Genomic DNA, 19,554 nt, shown 5'->3' with positions numbered 1-19,554 from the left:
GCGGAGCCAGCCCCCCACCCGAGATGCGAGCGGAGGCAAACCTCCAAGCGGAAGCAGGGTTGATGGGCTTGCGGCACCCGGGGCGCCTGTGTCCTCAGTGGACGTCCTAGCCCCCTGAAAATGTTTTCCTGCCGCACTTGGCGGGCGAAAACCAAAAAACGCATGGGGAACAGTAAATTAGGGCCCTCGCCTACAGTGAGGCACCTACCCTTTTTAGATTGCGGGAGCAGAGTGCTCACACCGCCCGTGGCATCCTTTATGATGACAATCAGAGACACCCCTGCGTACACCCCCACAGGGCAATACCACCAGGGACTACTGAAAAGACCGTCCGCAGACCAACCCCCAGCCATACAAGGCAGGGCAGAAAACATGGCGCAGGCGGATGCCCTGGAGAGCAAGGGGAGCATATCCGGGGTCGACACACAGACAAATATCTGACCTAGTACAAACTGGTCGGTCAGGACCACGCAGGTCATAGAAGCATTCTGCGCCTCCAGCTCCCCGTCCGGGAAACGTCTGCGACACCAGAGTCCCGGCCAAAACCGGACTCACCACCGCCCCCCCCCCCCGCTGTGAATATGGAGCGACCACATTCACAGCACCCCTATCAGCGGGGTCCCCAAAAGCGGGAGCCCCTTCCCCAGGTAATGTGGCAGCCTTGTTTCAAAAACAAGCTACCCAGCTGAACACAGGGGGCGGGGGGGAGAGAGAGAGACACCCTGATACAGGAATCCTCCCCAAAAAAGAGGGGACAGACCGCAAAGCATTTTGTACCCTGCGACTGATCCCAATCCTTGCACAACATATTCCAGACATGGAACACAAGGAAAAAACACCTATTGCGGGCGGCACGGAACCTAAAAGGGACTGACACCACTGATGCCACCTCCGAACCACCATAGCTAACCATGGTAACCCGCACCGCAGTGTTAAGAGCCCCAACAACAGCACCATCAAGTGCTGACCCTGAAACAGGGCCATCCTCACAGTCCGTGTGGACTTCAGCCAGCAGCTACTGACAAAAAAACAAAACCAGACGCCTCAGCGAGGCCTGATTCCCTGTCAGAAAGAATACCCAGAGAGAGGCAGAGGGGGGAACAAGTGCAATTCCCACATCCCTCCAACACTCCCATCCTGACCCAAAACGCCTCAGGGACTGTCAGCACAGCATCCCTGGAGGCCGCAGGAACAGGGACACTAAGGGTTAACATCCCCTAGTACTGGCAGGCTCCACAGGACATCCCCCCAGCCGCCACAGAGAACAGGGAAACCCCCCCCCGAGGACTCACCGTCCGACCAGACCGCCGCTGCCGAGAGCCAAAACGCTGCCTGTGCCGCGCCATCCAAAAGGAAAATGTGCAGAGCCGTACGCGCCGTCATCCTAGGCACAAGAGCTGTATCAAGATGGCCGCCGATATGTCTGCGGGCTCTGAGAAAATGGCCGCCGCAATTACAACTGCGCCATAAAACACCGCCGTCAGCGGCAAAATGGCTTCAAAAAACACACAGCAAAGCCCCAGTGACACACGCAGTACACAGGCCCACAGGACCCCCTCCGCACATATGGCAGCCCAGAAAAACACAGCACTCACAGCAGTAGCAGCCCCCAGGTCAGACTGAGCCCCCCAAGCGGGGCCCCCACCTCACGGCCGTCACCCAGAAACTGGGAAGGAGGGAGAGGAAAAAAGGGAGAGAGGAAAGCAGGGCAAACCCTCAGTCGACCTCCCCAGGGGAAAATTCCAGCCAGACCACTTACCTGAGCAAGAGGCCACTACTTACCCGTCCTGCGACCACCGGCTGGAGGTATCCCAGACAGATCCAACGTCCGCTAAACGGCATGGCTGTCGGCCAGACACACTGTGACAAGGCCATAGAGACCGGTCATATGTGTGCCCTAGAACCGAAGTTCCCCGGCCGCCCCTGGAGCAATGGGGCCTGTCGTGGACGTCCCAAAGCTGAGCTAAGGGCCGGCACACGCTCGAAGGCCGAACCTGGCGGGACTACAAGGGCCGAGGACCCAGCCTGTCACCCAGTCGGCTGTTGATAGAAGAATCACAGGATTCCAAAAAATGCAGGAACAAAATAATAAAAAGCGAGAAAATCGCAAGAAAAAAATCTCCAGAGTACAGGAACTCCAGAGTGCCTGACTCTCCTGACGTTAGGCAGGAAAAAACTGAGGCTGTTAGAGCAGGGTGTGGGTTATACCGGGGGGGGCCATGCCCCCTGGGAGGAGCTGCACTGAGGTTTGTGTTTGTTAACACTTTAAGTGCTTTTTTTCTGCCTAAACTCTCCTAGTGAAAGCGGATATAACCCTAATGTCAAAGAATGCTGTGTCCGTCTATGAACGAAAGAGAAAGTTTGATTTTATTTCCATCATTTACACTTTCAAAATTACAGAAAACAAAAAAATGGCATCTGCAAAAGTTTGGGCACCCTGCAGAATTTATAGCATGCACTGCCCCCTTTGCAAAGCTGAGACCTGCCAGTGTCATGGATTGTTCTCAATCATCGTCTGGGAAGACCAGGTGATGTCAATCTCAGGCCTTGTACACATGACCGAACATGTCTGCTGAAACTGGTCCATGGACCAGTTTCAGCAGACATGTTCGGTCGTGTGTACGGCCGACCGGACAGGTTTCCAGTGGACATTTGTCCAGCCGACCGTTTTGCAGCGGACAAATGTTTCTTAGCATGCTAAAAAACATGTCCGCTGGAAGCCTGTCCGTCGGACATGTTCGGTCGTCTGTACAGACTCACCGTACATGTCTGATCGGCCGCCATCCCTCGCATGCGTCAAAGTGATTTGCCGCATGTGTGGAAGCTTTGAACTTCCAGGGCCGCGCACGTCGCCGCGTCCTCGTCGCGGCGACGGCGCAGCCACGTCCCCGCGTATCGTGTACGCGCAGATTTCTGTCTGATGGTGTGTACAACCATCAGACAGAAATCTCCGGGCGGACATGTCTGCTCAAAACAGTCCGGCGGACCGTTTTGAGTGGACAGTCCGTCCGTCTGTACGAGCCCTCAAAGGTTTTAAATGCCCAGACTCATCTGACCTTGCCCCAACAATCAGCACCATGGGTTCTTCTAAGCAGTTGTCTAGAAAACTGAAAATAGTTGACGCTCACAAAGCTGGAGAAGGCTATAAGAAGATAGCAAATCGTTTTCAGATGTCAATATCCTCTGTTCGGAATGTAATTAAGAAATGGCAGTCATCAGGAACAGTGGAAGTTAAAGCAAGATCTGGAAGACCAAGAAAAATATCAGACAGAACAGCTCGCAGGATTGTGAGAAAAGCAATTCAAAACCCACGTTTGACTGCACGATCTCTCCAGAAAGATCTGGCAGACACTGGAGTTGTGGTACACTATTCCACTATAAAGAGATACTTGAGAGAGAACTCTTCTACATCCTCATCACAAAAATCAGCATTTGAACTTTGCAAATGAACATATAGACAAGCCTGATGCATTTTGGAAACAAGTTCTGTGGACCGATGAGGTTAAAATAGAACTTTTTGGCCGGAATGAGCAAAGGTGCTTTTGTAGAAGAAAGGGCACAGAATTTAATGAAAAGAACCTCTGTCCAACTGTTAAGCATGGGGGTGGATCAATCATGCTTTGAGGTTGTATTGCAGCCAGTGGCACAGGGAACATTTCAGGAGTAGAAGGAAAAATGGATTCAATAAAATTTCAGCAAATGTTGGATAGTAACTTGATGCCATCTGTGAAAAAGCTGAAGTTAAAGAGAGAATGGCTTCTACAAATGGATAATGATCCTAAACACACCTCAAAATCCACGGGGGATTACATCAAGAGGCGTAAACTGAAGGTTTTGCCATGGCCTTCACAATCTCCTGACCTCAACATAAATGAAAATCTATGGATAGACCTTAAAAGAACAGTGCGTGACAGACAGCCCAAAAATCTCAAAGAACTGGAAGACTTTTGTAAGGAAGAATGGGCAAAGATACCTCAAACAAGAATTGAAAGACTCTTGGCTGGCTACAAAAAGCGTTTACAAGCTGTGATACTTGCCAAAGGGGGCAGTACAAGATATTTAGGGGCAGATTCACAAAGATCTGCCCCGTGCAGCGTATCTGAGATGCGCTACGCCGCCGTAACTTACTTTTTTTGGTTTGAATCCTGGAAGAATTCGCACCATAAGTTACGGCAGCGTAGTGTATCTCTCGCGGCGTAACGGAACCTAATTCAAATCGGCGAGTAGGGGGGGCGTGTTTCATTTAAATGAAGCGCGTCCCCGCGCCGAACGAACTGAAATTTCCCACTGTGCATTGCGCTAAATTATGTCGCAAGGACGTCATTGTTTTGACGTGGACGTAAATTACGTCCAGCCCGATTCACGGACAACTTACGCAAATATATATATTTTTTTAAATGATACGCAGGAACGACGGCCATACTTAACATTGAGTACGCCACCAAACAGCAGCTTTAACTATACGCCGGAAAAAGCCGACTAGGGAGGACGTAAAAGAATTGTAATAGAAAATTGGTGAAGCGCAGCTTTAAATTAGAATGAAAAGGAATTTTGGTGAAGCGCAGCTTTAAAAAATTGGTGAAGCGCAGCTTTAAATTAGATTGAAAAGGAGATTTCGACCAGCTCTCTATGGAGCCGTTTCACATATCTCAGTCTTGCACAAAAATGCTGTGCCTCTTTTGGTCCGTTTCAGATCCGAATTCAGACCAAAATTCTGGCCTGAAACTGTGAACCAGGACGCATCAGACCCCTGATATGCGGCTCATATGTGAACCGAGCCTTAAGTTATATATACAGTCTATAAAAAAAATCATATTTTTTTACCTTTTTTGGTACAAAGGAAATAAGTCTGTGTCATCGGCCTCTTTAAAGAGGATAAAGTTGTAAATCTCCACCAGTTTTTTGTACCAGCTGTAGTTTTCTCTCTGACCTGGTATGATTGCAGAATTTGCTTAAAAAGGGATAACTCCCCCCCATATGCCTTCTGTAGTAATTAATGCAACCAGGATATGCACCCCTTCTTACATCAGATTTGCCATTGATTCCCAAATATGTACGGTAAATTGGTGAATTCAGCTGGCAGTCTTTTCGTTGGTACACAAAACTGTATATTAGGATTTTGCATACCCTGGTTAACTTTTTTTTATAACCTTTGCTGGCCATATACACCAGTAAAACATATTGGAAGTGTGGGCAAGATCACATCATCAAAACTCAGATTGGCTCACAATCCAGTCTGTAGGTTTCGATGATGCTAGCTACAGTTTCCAAGGGAGCACACACCCTTCTACAATGTCAGGGCTTAAAGGGGTTGTAAAGGTAAAAAGAAAATTCCATAAATAGCTTCCTTTACCTTAGTGCAGTCCTCCTTCACTTACCTCATTAAATGTCCTTATTTCTTCTGAGAAATCCTCACTTCCTGTTCTTCTGTCTGTAACTCCACACAGTAATGCAAGGCTTTCTCCCTGGTGTGGAGAAAGCCTCTTGAGGGGGGGGGGGGGGGGGGGGGGGGGGGGGGGGGGGGGGGGGGCTAGCAGGCAAGTCAGGACACAAGCAGATAGAGAAAAGAGGCTGTGTGTTAGTGGGCATCCTGACACTCCTGCTCGCCTCTCCTCCCTCAAGAGGAGAACAGGAAGTGAGGATTTCTCAGAAAAAATAAGGACATTTAAAAGCAAAATGGAAGGATGAGGTAAGTGAAGGAGGACTGCACTAAGGTAAAGGAAGCTATTTAGGGAAACATTTTTTTACCTTTACAACCCCTTTAAATACCCATGATGCTGTCAGTTCACAATAGGGATGGTGTGAATGCATGAATTGGAGGAACTTCTTTTTTTTTTTTTTAACTCTTACCTCCAATTGTTCTGACCTCTGGCTTCTTGGGCTCGGGTCTTTGCAGATTCTTAGGTAATCTGTCATTTTCAATATGCCACTTCTTTAGACATTGAGGTTCATGGATAGCGATAGACTTTGTGCCAAACTCACGGCCACAGATGTAGCATACAACTGTTGGAGGGGCTTTTGTAGCAGGTGGCTGGAAAACAGATGTTTTGAAAAGTATGCAAAGTTATTTTCTTTACCTAAATGTTTTACAAGAAAAAAAGTGAAACTTAAAACTTGAGGACAAAGAAGCTACTAGTTAACATATATCATAGATACTACACCTAAGCCTGTTTTTTGGGGGGAAACATGTTAGAGCAGAGTGGTATCTACAGCAGATGTCTTGACAGCCCACAAGATTTTCAATAAAAAACAGTATGGCACTGTAGCAGGGTGACCCCCCGTGCCACTGGGTAAAACGGTGGTTAAGCCAGATTTAGGAGGAATCAAGCATATTAATGATGCAGGTGTGTGCTGAATTTATTTTAGAGCCAGAGATAGAGCTCAAAGCTCCACCCTCCTGAGGGAGGTCAGAGTGTGTGAAGAGAGCTGTGTGAGATCTTATTGACCCCACATCTCTCCATAAAGAGGACCTGTCACACTGATTCATATTACAAGGGATGTTTACATTCCTTCTAATAGGAATAAAAGTGATCAAAAAAATAAAAATAAAAATAAAAAATAAAGTGTAAAAAAAAAAAAAATTAAGTAAAATAAAAATAATTTTTTTTTTTTTTTTTAAAACGCCCCTATCCCCGGTAGCTCGCGAGCAGAAGCGAACACGCATGCAAGTCCCGCCCACATATGTAAACGCCATTCAAACCCCACATGTGAGGGATAGTCGCGTGCGTTAGAGCGTGTGCAACAATTCTAGCACTAGACCTCCTCGAAAATAGTAACCTGTAAAAAATGTTAAAGCGTCACCTATCGAGATTTTTAAGTACCGAAGTTTGGCGCCATTCCATGAGTGTGCGCAATTTAAAAGCGTGACATGTTAGGTATCTATTTACTCGGCGTAACATCGTCTTTCACATTATACAAAACAATTGGGCTAACTTTACTGTTTTGTTATTTTTTTAATTCATAAAAAACATTTTTTTTCCAAAAAAAATGCGTTTGAAAAATTATTGTGCAAATACTGTGCGAGAAAAAAAGTTGAAATGACCGCCATTTTATTCCCTATGGTGTCTGCTTAAAAAATATATATATAATGTTTGGGGTTCTGATTAATTTTCTAGCAAAAAAAATTTGATTTTTACGTGAAGGAGAGAAGTGCCAAAATAGGCCTGGTGGACAAGTGGTCAAACTTAAAATATGGCTTCAAAAATGTATTGTTTTTAATTTCAATTGATCTATAAATTAGTGAAAAAAAATGGCAACAAAACAACCTTCCAATTTAATATTAAATAATTCTTCATCTATCATGGAGGCCACTGAAATGTAATACAACACCATTCTTTTTAGTCATGAAGGTTTCTAGTATGACACTTTAACAGAACAACATGCCAACTTGACAGCATAATACATTTTGGAATTTATGAGGTGTTAATGGTAGTTCATGAACAACCAGACAGATTATGTTCTATAGAGTAATAAAAATGCAACAAATCCTTTCTGAAAAAATGTGCAACACCTACTAATGCTATGGAGACCAAAAGATGACATTAAGATTTGGTATTTAAACAAGTGAACTTTAGTACATAACTTGATTAATCAACAATAGCAAATTGTGGTTTTCATGCTTAAGATCAAAGAAACAAACCCTTACCATTCCAGCTATTCACAAGTCAGATCATTTGTAAATTCCAAGAGACCTCTCATGTCCAATGACCAATGTAAAAGTGTTAGCAAGCAAAGTGTTGACATGTCTCATGTAATTCAATAAGAGCAGGCCTCTCCAACCTAAAAGACCTGCCAAGACTTTTTCATGAAAATTATTTGTATTCTCATGACACAGTGTCTGGGCCAAAGTTGGCTTTATTACTGAACTTGTCAATGACTTATGTAACTTGTTAATATAATCTGTTCTTAGTAATACGTCTACATTTTTTAATAATTATAATTATGAAAATAAACTAATCTAGACCACACTTTTAATTTTAGATATGGATGGCCGGAATGTGATGCAGTTATATTCTTCTGTTATACATCTTTAATGGAGGTGACCATTTTTCGAACTGTAAGCAATAAATGCACCATTCAGCACAATGGTGGACAACGAATGTTGAAATACATTGCATAGAGTTTACTCTACAAAAGAATACAAATGTAAAACATATTTGATTTTAGCATGCAAAATAATTTAATATTTCATATTATTTGTTTTACAATTTAGAAATAGAAGTTGCAGTTATAAAGTTTGCTGACTGCACATGTAAAGAAAGTTCAATCTGATCTACTACTGTTCAGCTATATTTAGAAAACATAAAGCTAGACTGTAAATGAGAACATAGCCTGAATGAGTAGGAGGAGGGATACACTTTACCCTGTCTCCTGTCTATGTGCCTCTGGATGAAGTGTCAGTTAGATACAGACAGCTGAAAAGTGAGCAGCTATTGCTGGGCTGTCTTTTTAGAATGTCTAAAATGCTGTATGTAAACCCTGCATTAAATAATTATTTCTAAAACAAAGATAAGCAAAAAATAACTCTATAAACACCTAAACAGTCGAAACATTGATGTATAAAACTGACCTGAAACCATAATTTCCCCTTAAGAGGGCCATACAATGAAACTCATAGGTGTCACAAGGGTTATCTTCCAACAAACTGAAACATCTCTGAGTAAGGCCCCTTTCAGACTGACACGTTTTTCCGGCGGTTTAGCGCTAAAAATAGCGACGAAATAGCGCCTGAAAAAATTGTGCCCTGCGGTCTTCAGTGTGAAAGCTCGAAGGCTTTCACAATGAAGCGGTGAGCTAGAAGAACTGCTTCAAAAGTCCTGCTAGCCGCATCTTTGGAGCGGTGAAGGAGCGGGGTGTTTACCATGCCTCTACCGCTCCTTCCCATTGAAAGCAATGGGAAACTGCGGTAATACCGCCCGCAATGCGCCTCCGCTAGCGGTGGTTAAAACTGCACCGCTAGTGGCCGAATATCACGGTAAAAACAATGGTATAGCGGCGTTAAAAATAGCGCCGCTATACCACCAGCGCACCTCCTGCGCCCAGTGTGAAAGGGGACTAAGGATGAGCATTGCTGATGGTTGGAAGAATATATTATTACTCCTTGAGGTAACTCTAACTGACATGATCCTCACCCACGCATCACTTTAGACTGCCAAACTAGGGGGAGACTTGAGCCCTGTACACACGATCAGATATCTGATGGAATCTAATCCGATGGATTTTTTCCTCGGATATCCGATGAAGCTGACTTTCATCAGTCTTGCCTACACACCATTGGTCAAAAATCTGACCGTGTCCAAACGCGGTGACGTAAAACACTACGCTGTGCTGAGAAGTGAGAATGGAGTTCAATGCTTCCAAGCATGCGTCGACTTGATTCTGAGCATGCGTAGATTTTTGACCGATGGACTTCCACACAGACAATCGTTTTTTTCTATAATTTTTTTATCCATAGGAAAAATTTAAAACATGTTTTATTTTCTTTCACCGATGAAAAAAAAAACGATAGGGCCCACACACGATCGGTTCGTCCGATGAAAACAGTCCATCGGTCTGTTTTCATTGGACAAACCGATCGTGTGTACAGGGCTTAAGGCTATTTATGTCACCCTGAGAAAAGGTGGGCTCTACTATGCAAAGCATTCATTACCCACCTTTGCTCTTATCTACTATTAAGCATTTTTAGACATTTACTTGGTTCTGTGTGTTATACAGTATAAAGTAATAACACTTGGAATTTGCAATATATTATGATGTAGATGAAGAAGTTTACACAGTTCGGTCATGGTAAAATTATATTGTAATAATGTAAGAAAGAAACTTTCCTGTTTTGAAACATGTGGGCCAACATACATGCAGTGACCTTGGGACAGAAGTCCTTGGTACGTCCTTAGATTTGCAAAGCCCATTTTAAGTCTTGATAGGAAAAATACTATGTGAAGATCCACTCCAGTAACTATGAATGTTTAAAGGGAGCACAAAAAGCAGTAGAGGGGCAAAAATTTCACTCTAGATATGCAAAGCTGAGAGAGACATACCCAAAAAGACTTGCAGCTGTAATTGCTGTGAAAGGTGGTTCTACAAAGTATTGACTCAAGAGGGCTGAATACAAATGCACGCCACACTTTTCACATATTTATTTGTAAAAAAAAACATTTATCACTTTTCTTCCACGTCACAATTTTGTGCCACTTTGTGTTGGTCCATCCCATAAAATCACAATAAAATACATTTACTTTTTTGGTTGTAACATGACAAAATGTCAGGAGGCATGAATACTTTTTCAAGGCACTGCATATTATCAGCAGTTGAGTTAGTAAAGCTTTCAGAAATCACTGGTCTTGTACTATTAATTAAAGGGGTTGTGAAGGTTCATGTTTTTTCACCTTAATGCATCCTAATGTATCCGGCTATGTACGCCGGATACAGGACTCTGGAGCACGCCGGCAAGGTAACCCCCTTAGGAGAGCGCTTCCCAGGGGGGTTAGCTGATGCGGGAGGAGCCGAGACAGCCACCGAGGGACCCCAGAGGACGTGGATCTGGGCCACTCTGTGCAAAACGAGCTGCACAGTGGAGGTAAGTATGACATGTTTGTTATTTAAAAAAAAAGTGAAGCCTTACAATTACTTTAAGATACCTCTACCAAAGAAACTTTGCGGCCTGAACGATAAATAACCTGTAGTGCAAAGGACATTGTGATTATTTTATTAATACAGTGACTAACAAGTAAATGTGCCATATAAGCTATTCGGGTGTTGCTATAATGTTCAGGGACAGCTCTGCATGATACTGTACATGTCTGGAACATTAGGATCTATGTAGCCCCCCTCATTTAGTTAGGTTGTTGGGCTTAATGTAGATCTGGCCTCACTGTAATCATTGGGGAAGTGATCTATTGTTTCAGTCTGGTCAGGGTTTCCTAAGCTGCTTTTTTGATTTTTCCTACTTGCTTCTGGGAGAAGTTTTCAGAACATAGGATAGGGATAGCAGCTATACATATTTATTATTCCTCAGCAAATTTCTGGAAGGGGGTGTCTAGAAGGTTGCTGGTGAGGTTAATGTTTGGGAGGCCTTTCAAGAGTGCTCTTTTCTCTCCAGGGAGGGTTGCAGTTCTCATGGAGTTGCTGAACTCTGGGATTTAGATACTGAGAAATGCAATTGCAGTCACGGCCTCAGCAGGGGCTGTGCTGAGGGCCTAGAGAAGATTGGTAAAGTATTATGTGCTGGTCTGGGGATCTTTTGTCTCCCTAAAGAACTACATGTGGATGATGGGTGGTAGACAACTCCTGGGACATTGTGAGTAAAGACCTTGCTGTGGACTCTTGGGTGTGCAAGTTCTGGAAGGGAACTAAGTGCCAGAGGTTGCTCTATGGACTTGGACTGCTATCATAGAGTCCTAGATATATTGGCCATCACCTGTTACTTCCATGAAAGGCTGCTTTGATAAGTTCAGTGAGAAGCTGTCCTTCTGGGTATTTTTGCTATTGTTTGGAGTACCCTAATCCCTAAACCCTTCTCCTGTTTAAGTTTTTTAACAATACATTTTAAAAAGACATTCCCTAGAACAAGCCTGTATTGTTGGTGTGCATTTAATTGTGTCTGTGCCTGGCAGCCTCTGTACTAGCAAGGGAGACCTGAGCATATTCTCAGCGGCCCCTCCAGGGGAAAGCGTTACGCTTACTTATTTCTAAAAATATTTTTAGGTGTTGCTTGATGTGCTGCGATTTATGGTGAACTGACTTTCAAAAGTGAACAAGTGTTTTTTCTTTTTTTTTTTCTTTTCCTTGTGTTTTTTTTAATTGATGAGACTGGATCTGTAATGTATTAGTCCAATTAAAATAGTTGTTATTGAATGTAAAATGTTAGAACATTGGATGATTTCTTATGTTATGGTCTTTTTGTGAGCATTTTGCCTGATATCACTAATAATAGCAATAATAAAAACTGTGAAGCAGAAAATCATTAGGTAGAGTACATTTGTTAGATACATTTCCTTTTAGTTTGTACTTTTAAAAAAAAAATGGTGTGCAAATTTAGAAAATTTAAATTAAAATGGGAAAACAAAAGCTGATGTACATTATAAATAAGCCCAAGTGTTATGCTGCGTACACACGGTCGGAATTTCCGACAACAAATGTTCGATAGGAGCTTTTTGTCGGAAATTCCGACCATGTGTAGGCTCCATCGAACATTTGCTGTCGGAATTTCCGACAACAAAAATTTGAAAGCTGGTTCTCAAATTTTCCGACAACAAAATCCGTTCTCGTAAATTCCGATCGTGTGTGGACAATTTCGACACAAAATTCCACACATGCTCTGAATCAAGTACGAGATGGAAGCCCTCGCTCTGGTAAAGATAGTGTTCGTAATGGAGACGTAACAGACTGAAAAGCACAAGGCTGAAAAGCGCAAATCGTCTCTCACCAAACTTCTACTAACACGACTGGTATTGAACTTCCTTTTAATAATGTACGTCTTGTACGGCACCGTGTTCTTGGCGTTCGGAATTTCCGATTGTCTGTACTCAGCATTATACAAAGTTGAAGGGCAAGCATCCCAAAGCCCCTAGTATGTTATACAGAGTATCTACTTGCACAATGTAAAACTATCTAAAAAAATTACCGGTACTTCACAAATCCACAGCTTATTTTGACAGTGGGGCTGTTAACTGGCAAACCAACATTGTTTTAACTAGATAGCTCCTTTACTTGTAGATAATAAAAGAGGGTGTTTAAACTTGGGAAAAAAAGAGATGCTTGTGGGATGTTCCGATATATATCTGTCATTCTGCTAGATATTTACTTCAAACAAAAAAGAGAGGCTTCCTCAGATAAAGCATATTAACTAAAGAGATACTTAGAAATAAAACACAGCAAGTGCTCAGATGATATTTAGCAGATGTTTTTTTTTTCTCATCAAGATAGGGACAAGTTCAAAGAAAATGTGTACACTTGTCTGTTGGCAACATAAAAAAAAAAAAAAAAAAAAAAAAGCAGATTTACTCTAATTAATAAGAAGAAATAAGGACATTTAAAAGCAAAATCGAAGGATGAGGTAAGTGAAGGAGGACTTCACTAAGGTATAGGAAGCTATTTAGGGAAAAAAATACCTTTACAACCCCTTTAATTTAATTAAATCATTCTTGTATTTAAATTCGATACGTTTTTAGGTGTTTCAATCTGTCGATGTTATGGTTTAACTAGAATTTACTGTAAAAAAATACGAAACAGTGAAGGCTTAGAGCCCATTCACACAGGGACGACTTTGGATCCGACTTCAAGTCGCCCCTTGTCGCCTCAAGTCGCGCTGCATGAGAAAATCAATGTAAGTGAATGGAGCCGTCTTAATGCACCCTACTGCAGTCGCTCCGACTTCAGAAAAGGTTCCTGTACTACTTCAATCCGACTTCTAGGCAACTTGTACCCATTGATTTCAATGGAAGTTGCCTCAGAAGTCGGATCACTGTCTTAACAGAATCAACAATACAGGAAGATAACATACATTTCTCAGGCAAACCCCTCCCACAGAGCTAATTCTTGTTTGATTGGCCACTGGAAAGTCTCTGTCCTGGAGGCGACTTGAAGTTGCCTTGTAAGTTGCCTCATGTCGCGCTGTGATTCATACTCAAGTTGTGTCTAAGTTGCCTCCCAAAGTCACGCTGGAAGTCATGTTGCCCCTGTGTGAATAGGCTCTGATTGAGAATACAAACTTGTGTGGTCATTAAAGGAAAATCAAACATCCTTTATTGGTTAATTATTTGTGTGATATTAATTAGAGTAAAGCTGCTTTTTTTATTTTTTATTTTATTTACCTTTACAACCAGGCCCGGATTTACTCCCTGTGCTGCCCCAAGGCCGGGTCCTACAATGCGCCCCCCCCCCCACACACACACACAGGGGCCAAATGTTATAGCCGCCAAATGTATCACGGGAGCGCTCCCGCAATAACTAACCCATATGCGAGAGAGCTCGCATGAAAGGTGTTAGTTCTTGCGAGGAGGAGCGCCGAGACAGCCACCGATCCCCCATCACAGATTCCCCCCATCAAGAAGCCCCCATATAAGGTCATCCATCACAAAGCCCCCCAAAAAGATCCCCCATCACAGACTCATCTATTATTACAATGTAATATAAAATTAATAGTTCAACTCACCATAATGCAGAATGAGTGGGAGCCCTGATGTCACTGTCCCCAGCCAGCGGAGTGCTTCCTTACATCTCAGGTATCACTGTCCCCAGCCAGCGGAGTGCTTCCTTACATCTCAGGTGTCACTGTCCCCATCCAGCGGAGTGCTTCCTTACATCTCCGGTGTCACTGTCCCCATCCAGCGGAGTGCTTCCTTACATCCCAGGTGTCACTGCCCCCAGCCAGCAGAGTGTTTCCTTACATCTCAGGTGTCACTGTCCCCAGCGGAGTGCTTTCTTACATCTCAGGTGTCACTGTCCCCAGTGGAGTGCTTCCTTACATCTCAGGTGTCACTGTCCCCAGCCAGCGGAGTGCTTCCTTACATCTCAGGTGTCACTGTCCCCAGCGGAGTCCTTCCTTACATCTCAGGTGTCACTGTCCCCAGCGGAGTGCTTCCTTACATCTCAGGTGTCACTGTCTCCAGCGGAGTGCTTCCTTACATCTCAGGTGTCACTGTCCCCAGTGGAGTGATTCCTTACATCTCAGGTGTCACTGTCCCCAGCGGAGTGCTTCCTTACATCTCAGGTGTCACTGTCCCCAGCGGAGTGCTTCCTTACATCTCAGGTGTCACTGTCCCCAGCCAGCGGAGTGTTTCCTTACATCTCAGGTGTCACTGTCCCCAGCCAGTGGAGTGCTTCCTTACGCACACACTGACCTACCTGACTCCTATAAATTCCTGCACTACTCACCTCCCCCCCCCCTCCCCCCCACACACAGACCTACCTGACTCCTATAAATTCCTGCACTACTCACCTCACCCCCTCTCCCCCCCGCACACAGACCTACCTGACTCCTATAACTTCCTGCACTACTCACCTCACCCCCCCCCACACACACAGATCTACCTGACTCCTATAAATTCCTGCACTACTCACCTCACCCCCCCCCCCCCACACACAGCTCGATGTAGAGAGGGAGGATCCATTCTCCTCCTTACCTCTGCATCTTTGACCATCTCAGACATCCGGGCTCTCCTCAGCGCTGGGTGCTTGGGTTCCCTGCCGGCCGGGAGGTCAGCTGACCTCTCGATGCTCCCATCCCCCACCCCCGTTGCACTCACACACAGACACACAGACACAGCGCCGCTCCAGAGGGACAGGCTGGAGCAAAGGAGTCCCGGAGCGGCGCTGTGAAATTTTACTGGGGGAAGTACTCGGCGGCGGGCGGCGAAAAATAGCTACACTGCCTAAATAACAAGTGCCGCCGCCTGAGGGGGGGGCCATGTTAGTGCGGGGGGGGGGGGGCCGCGAAAGCCGAAAAGTCGCCACCCTTCACCCACTGCCGCCCCGAGGCCTGGCCTCGGTGGCCTTGTGGGAAATCCGGCCATGTTTACAACCCCTTTAAGTGAGAATATAAAATACCAAATTTTTTCACATGCATTCATGTGTTAGGGGTCAAGATCAAACAAACAAATGTTGGGGGGTAAATTCAGCTAAACCAGGTTCAGCTGTTGATATGTTGTTATTCAGTTTGTTTTAGTATCCTTCCTCTAAAAACAGACTTATGGTTTAAAACTAACATTTATCTATTCTACAAACTCATGGCCCTTCCTGCAGCAACAAAGGTTAATACTCACCTCTTGGTAAAGAAATTGCTAATCTGTGTTAACTGTGGTGCTGGTTCCATACCCAAATGGGGTGCATGCAAGGCACGATTCTGGGAGGACGTCATATGGCATCCATTCAGGATGGCAGCACTCCCACTCGCCCATCATTTTATTATAGGCTGGGCAGGGAAGCAGTTAAAGTGTGTGTGTGTGTGTGTATGTGTATATATATATATATATATATATATATATATATATATATAAACTAAACATTGCAAGGACGAAGGCACGTAGAGATGTAATTTTTGAGGCTCTAGCTTGTGGGAGCTTCTCCTTAGGGGGGGAAGCAATAAAGGAGAGGTACAGTAACAGGACTAATGGGACTACTCACATTCCTTTGGCTTGGGATGTCAGACTCCGGCAAAATCCCCTGAAGGTATGGGGTGCTTCTTAACTTCTACTGTTCTCTATTTGGGTGCACCTAAGGAATGTGCCATAACCATTTGAATGACTGATAGGATGTATATATGTAAAACAACTTTGTTTCACTAAAAACTTAAGAGGCTTCTGTTGCGTGGACTTTTCCTTCTCCCAACCTCAAGATCATCTTCTGGAAAGAAACAGGTGCTGATTGAAACTATTAGGGTCTATTTCCATAAAGCCAGAGAGAGGAATGTATGCAATGGACTACTGATGCTAGTTAGGCTAAGCCAGGGGCCTCCTGGGGAGTGCCTATATCAGGGATATGCAATTAGCGGACCTCCAGATGTTGCAAAACTACAATTCCCATCATGCCTCTGCCTCTGGGTGTCATGCTTGTGGCTGTCAGAGTCTTGCTATGCCTCATGGGACTTGTAGTTCTGCAACCGCTGGAGGTCCGCTAATTGCATAACCCTGGCCTATATATTGGCATTCAGGGGAGGATCCTGTGCACCCTAGCACCTCAGTGAGTCTAAGGGGATCAACCTGTGCTGGGCAGGAATGAGTTAAAATATGTATGTGCTCCTGCACCACATAGCTGTACACACTGGGGTTGATTTACTAAAACTGGAGAGCGCAAAACCAGGCACATAGAAACCAATCGGATTCCAGGTTTTTTGTCAAAGCGTAATTGAACAAGCTGAAGTAAGAAGCTGATTGTCTACTGTACACAGCTGCACCAGATTTAGCACTCTCCAGTTTTAGAAAATCAACCCCATTGAGTACATGTAGCCTAGAAAACTGCTAGGCCACAATACAGTAGATCAGGGTTTCTTAACCAGGGTTTCATGGAACCTTAGGGTATCTCCAGAGGCTCCTTGAGCAATAAGCAATTTCTGCCTCTATAAGTTCCCACTGACACCATTGAACTTTTTAGCTATCCCAATGACCACAATCATAAGGAACATTCTTCCCGAGCCTCTTCCTCACAACTCTGGCCCGGTGGTTGTTGGGGTGCAGGGGGCAACTTATTGGAATCTGGAATCCCCCTTTGACAAGCTGGCTCCCAGATCCTGCCCCCCCATGTGAATGAGTATGGGGTATATTCACCCCAAAAAAATTCAAAAGTAAATAAAAACACAGTTTTTGACAAATCCTTTATTAAAAAAAAAAACAGCATATCCCCCAATGTAAATCCAGCATCAATCACGATAAACGCTGACCCACACAAACCCCCCCCCCAAAAAAAAAAAAAACGCTGCCCGATGAATGTGACATGCCCCGTTGAGAAACACTCACTGAATGACAAGTAAACATGGGAGCAGGGTTTACTATGCTTTAGTTATGAATGAACACAGTAAGTGCTGATCACTTACTGTATCCATCCTGAAACAATCCCCCACAGCAGCTGGCGGGAGAAAGAGGAGAAGCTGGTGCTCTAAGGAGGGGTGACCATGGAAGCACATGGGGGGGAGGTCTGGTCAGCAGAAGGAAGGAAAACCTGGACAGGAGAGGCAGCATACCGGCATTTACTTGAACCAATCCCCTGTAGTTCCCCCCTGTAGTAGCTGAAAGTTGTGGGAGGAAGAAGAGGAGAAACCGGGATTCAGCCTCTGCAAGGGGGAACTACAGGGGATCAGTTCCTGTAAATGCCAGCCCTGCTCCTGTCCAGGTTCCCTGCTTGGATCCCCATGGGGTGCCCTGTGGTACCCCCTTATCAGTGACCCTGGTGCAGCATACTAAGTTGTTCCTTCCCTGCACTGCTCTGCATATGTGGTAGGAGCAGTGCAGGGGTCAGCAAGGAATGGAAGTGATCTACCTGTCATCTGCCCATGGTCAACAAGTAGATCTATGCTATTCTATTTCAAAGGACATTCATTTTCAGCATTTTGGAGGCCTGACAAATGCACTGCTGGTTAAAAATAAAAGGCATCAGAGGTCTCATTTAATGGCCATTTAATTTTTATTGGGGTTCTATATATATATAAATATAAACCAATATTAGGCCACGTGACTCTACCTAACACCTATACTGTGTGTCAATTTAACATTACATTTAGATTATCTCCACTTACAGTAGTGAATGACAAAATCTCAATAAAATTTTACCTGTGACCAAGAAAAGTTAGCTGAAATCAGCTCTCAAGCTCTCAAGGTAGTCATACAGGGACGTTAACAGGAGCATATTTTGACCAGTTACTGCATTCTTGAAGAGATACATTGTCCTTCTGCAGATAGGCCAATCCCCCTGAAGAATCCTAGCCTGATTGAGCTCCAACACCAGATGGTGATGGTGATGGTGATAAGCCCACCCCGCCATTCAGCAGTGCACCTGCTGATTGGAGGCTCATGCCCTAGTACTGTCACTTGGAGGAGGTCACAAGCTCCTCCATACCCAGACGTCCTGCTAGGGCCTCTGTGGTGTGGGTAGTTGTAGTGAAAACATGGCTCTGTCCATATAGCTGCCTGGAGGGTAATGGGTTATCTGCAGACAATGTCACTTTGATCAGAATGGGGCAAAGTGACATTACATTTTTAATGTTTACTGATTACAGAAATCACAGTTGCCTGCATGCATCTCAATTACAGGTGAGTTGAAGATGTTTTAACCCAGCAACAAGTTATTTTTGCCCAGTGGAAATCCTTCTTACCATGCATCTGAAAGAATTTTTAAGTAACAGCAGTGAAGAGGGGCAAAAACTAGTAGAAGGGATATGCGTAGGGAATCATACAGCATTCTCTATTTCAGATAAAAGGGGAACCTCAAGAGCCATCAATTTTAGACATTACTTGGGGCCAGAAACTGCATGGAGCCTGAACATATAACATTGCAATATAATGGAGCCACAACATAAATAATGTAGGTTTATGTATGGGGAAAGATTTTAACCCAAAGATGGCTTCTTCATTTTAATAAGACCACTTTCACACTGAGGTGCTTTTTTAGGCGCTTTCACGCTAAAAACGACGCCTAAAAAGCTCACGAAAACCTATTTTCATTAAAATCAATAAATGCTTTCACACTGGGGAAGTGTGCTGGCAGGGCTGTGAAAAACCCCCCTCTCAATTGAAATGAATAGAAAGCTCTTCAAAAGAGCCTGAAAAGCTCTTCAAAAGCGCTCAGTGTTTTACTAGCAGTTTAGAAGCGCCTCAGTGTGAAAGTGGCCTAACTGTCCCAACAAGGAAAAATATATACTAGGCCAGTTATTCGAAACAACAATTGAATAAAAGTTATCTTTTGATATTTGCAGAAGAACTAATAGTGTAGCTGATACTGCTTACAAACATAATTGGTTTTACAAGGAAATGTACTTTTCCAATAGATATGCACGTACCTGTATATTAGATAGATAAACGGAAGTGATGTGAGAAAAGAGACAAAGACGGAAACTCAGGCCCCTTT

General features: G+C 44.2%; 1 protein-coding gene across 1 annotated transcript in view; it reads right to left on the bottom strand.

Moving 5' to 3' along the window:
• Positions 1-19,554, bottom strand: part of LOC120932073 (zinc finger protein 474-like) — a 55,975-nt gene that overhangs the window by 14,354 nt on the left and 22,067 nt on the right. The window contains exon 3 of the mRNA XM_040344187.1: positions 5,851-6,031. Coding sequence (XP_040200121.1) covers positions 5,851-6,031 — 181 coding nt within the window. The remainder of the gene's footprint in view (positions 1-5,850; positions 6,032-19,554) is intronic.

Source organism: Rana temporaria, chromosome 1, assembly GCF_905171775.1.
Source record: "Rana temporaria chromosome 1, aRanTem1.1, whole genome shotgun sequence".
NCBI classification, from domain to species: Eukaryota; Metazoa; Chordata; class Amphibia; order Anura; family Ranidae; genus Rana; species Rana temporaria.
This window is presented reverse-complemented; position numbering and strand designations above follow the sequence as displayed.